Source organism: Carlito syrichta, unplaced genomic scaffold (genome assembly GCF_000164805.1).
Source record: "Carlito syrichta isolate Samal-C Ts95f unplaced genomic scaffold, Tarsius_syrichta-2.0.1 Scaffold315613, whole genome shotgun sequence".
Taxonomy (NCBI): domain Eukaryota; kingdom Metazoa; phylum Chordata; class Mammalia; order Primates; family Tarsiidae; genus Carlito; species Carlito syrichta.
Window position 1 is genome coordinate 37,386 of NW_007259709.1, and position 1,877 is coordinate 39,262.

The following is a 1,877-nucleotide window of genomic DNA, read 5'->3' on the forward strand; positions in this document are numbered from 1 at the left end:
ATCCACTCTCCTCAGCCTCCCAAGGCGCGGGATTACAGGCTGAGCCACCGAGCCCGGCTAAGTCTCTGACTTTAAAGGCCACGCTTCCACTGACTTGGTTTGGTCGGGGAGAAGAAGGCGGCTTCTTTCAAGACAACCCTGACCAAGAAAGTCACGTTCTCTGAGGGCTTCCACTGCCCGAGCCCATCACGTGGCAGTCCGGGCCGAGTCTCTTCCCACCCTCCGGGTGATCGAGACCCAACTCCAACACGGGCACCCTGCTCCAGGTCGGCACAAGGGAAGGTGCAATCAGCCTTAAAACCCGACCAAATTCGCAGAAATGTGCTGCATTTCATAATCCCCAGCAGTCTATCGACAGGCGGTAACTCCTGGGCGTCTCAGTTCGTTGTAAATCGTCCTTTCTGTAGCTGTAAAGGTCAGCTCAGAGAACAGGGACAAACGCCCATGACCTGAGCGGAATTTCAGCCCGCAGGCACGAATTCTGCCCGCATGCACAATCGCGCCCACCACTGTTGGTCCCGCCCCCCACCTAAACCTACCTTCTAATTGGTCGGTTTAGCCACCCCAGCTCCAGAGCCCAGACCTCTCATTGGACACGGCACTAGGCCCGCCCCTTCCGTGGTCGCAGCGCCCAACTCATCGAACGCAGCCAATGGGTGATGCGGTAGCAGCGCGGCGGGAGGTTCGATTGACCCGCCTGGCGCGGCGGGGACTGCTGGCGGCTGTTAACGCGCGCTTTGGGAAGAGGAAGGTTTATGGGGAGCTGCTTGGGCTTGAATTCATCTCTGCCACTCTTTTCAGCCTCTCCTGAGATTCCCCTCCCAACTCGGGTCTTTTAACGGCCTACCTGAATCCCTGCTCGACCTCCCTCACTCCAGACCTGGCATCCACCTCCAGCCCTGGGAAATCCTCCTTCCGGACTCGCCCTCCCCGGGCCTCGGACATTAACCACCTTTCTCTCTCCTGGTCTGTGATTACCCCCTTCCCGCCGCCGTGCACCTCCCTCCTTTCCTCACCCCGACTGGGACCATTATCCCAGTTCCACTCGGGGCCCTGTTTGGACTCCACCTGCCTCCTCCCTCCCCATCTCATACATCCCTGCTTGGTCTCTTCCTCTGGCCTAACCTGCCGCGGTTTCCCGGAGACCGACAGTCTCACGGTTTGGCTCCAAACCCCAGCCCCTGGCTGGGTTCTCTGCATCCGCGTCCCCTCTTTAATTAGCCCATTTTCTCAATAATGTAGCAGTTTCCTCTATATCAAACCCTGGTCCTGCATTCTTAGCTGGTGCTTGCCTTTGACCTTTGGCTCATGGGTACTTGACGTTTTTTGCTCCAGGGCCCAGGATGGTAAGTGTGGACCCAGGGGAGACTGGAACTCGTCCTTGTGTTTGGGTCTAATGGGCCCAGACTGCAACATCCCTATAGGTGCTCAGTTTCCATTCTCTCCCTACAGAGGAGGAGCTTAGCTCCCAGCCAGCTGGCCAAGAGAGGTCCTCTTCAAGGCAGGTCCTCTGATGATGAAGACTGGCAGCCTGGGGCGGTGGTGAGTACTCAAGGGGATAGGGAAGGTGGGGATGCAGGGCTGATTGGACAGAGAAGCCTAAACTTGATTTCAGGGTTTACATAGCCACCTTTAGATGCTTTTTTATATATTCAGTAAACTTTTTTTTTTTTTGAGTTGGAGTCTCACTCTGTCGCCCAGACTGGAGTCCAGTGGCCGCTCCCGGCCACCGCAGCCTCGACCTGCTGGGCTCCGGCGATCCTTCCGCCTCAGCCTTCCGAGTAGCCGGAATTACAGGCATGCGCTACCACGCCCGGCTAATTTTTTGATTTACTGTACAGATGAGGTCTCGCTGCCCACGCGGTTCTCGAACCCGC

At 57.1% G+C, this 1,877-nt stretch overlaps 1 protein-coding gene across 1 annotated transcript in view; it reads left to right on the plus strand.

Moving 5' to 3' along the window:
- The first annotated feature begins 658 nt into the window (after positions 1–658).
- The window catches only part of RAD54L (RAD54 like (S. cerevisiae)), a 35,074-nt gene continuing 33,855 nt past the window's right edge, over positions 659–1,877 (plus strand). The window contains exons 1-2 of the mRNA XM_008073038.1: positions 659–1,346; positions 1,453–1,542. Coding sequence (XP_008071229.1) covers positions 1,344–1,346; positions 1,453–1,542 — 93 coding nt within the window. The 5' untranslated portion in view covers positions 659–1,343. The remainder of the gene's footprint in view (positions 1,347–1,452; positions 1,543–1,877) is intronic.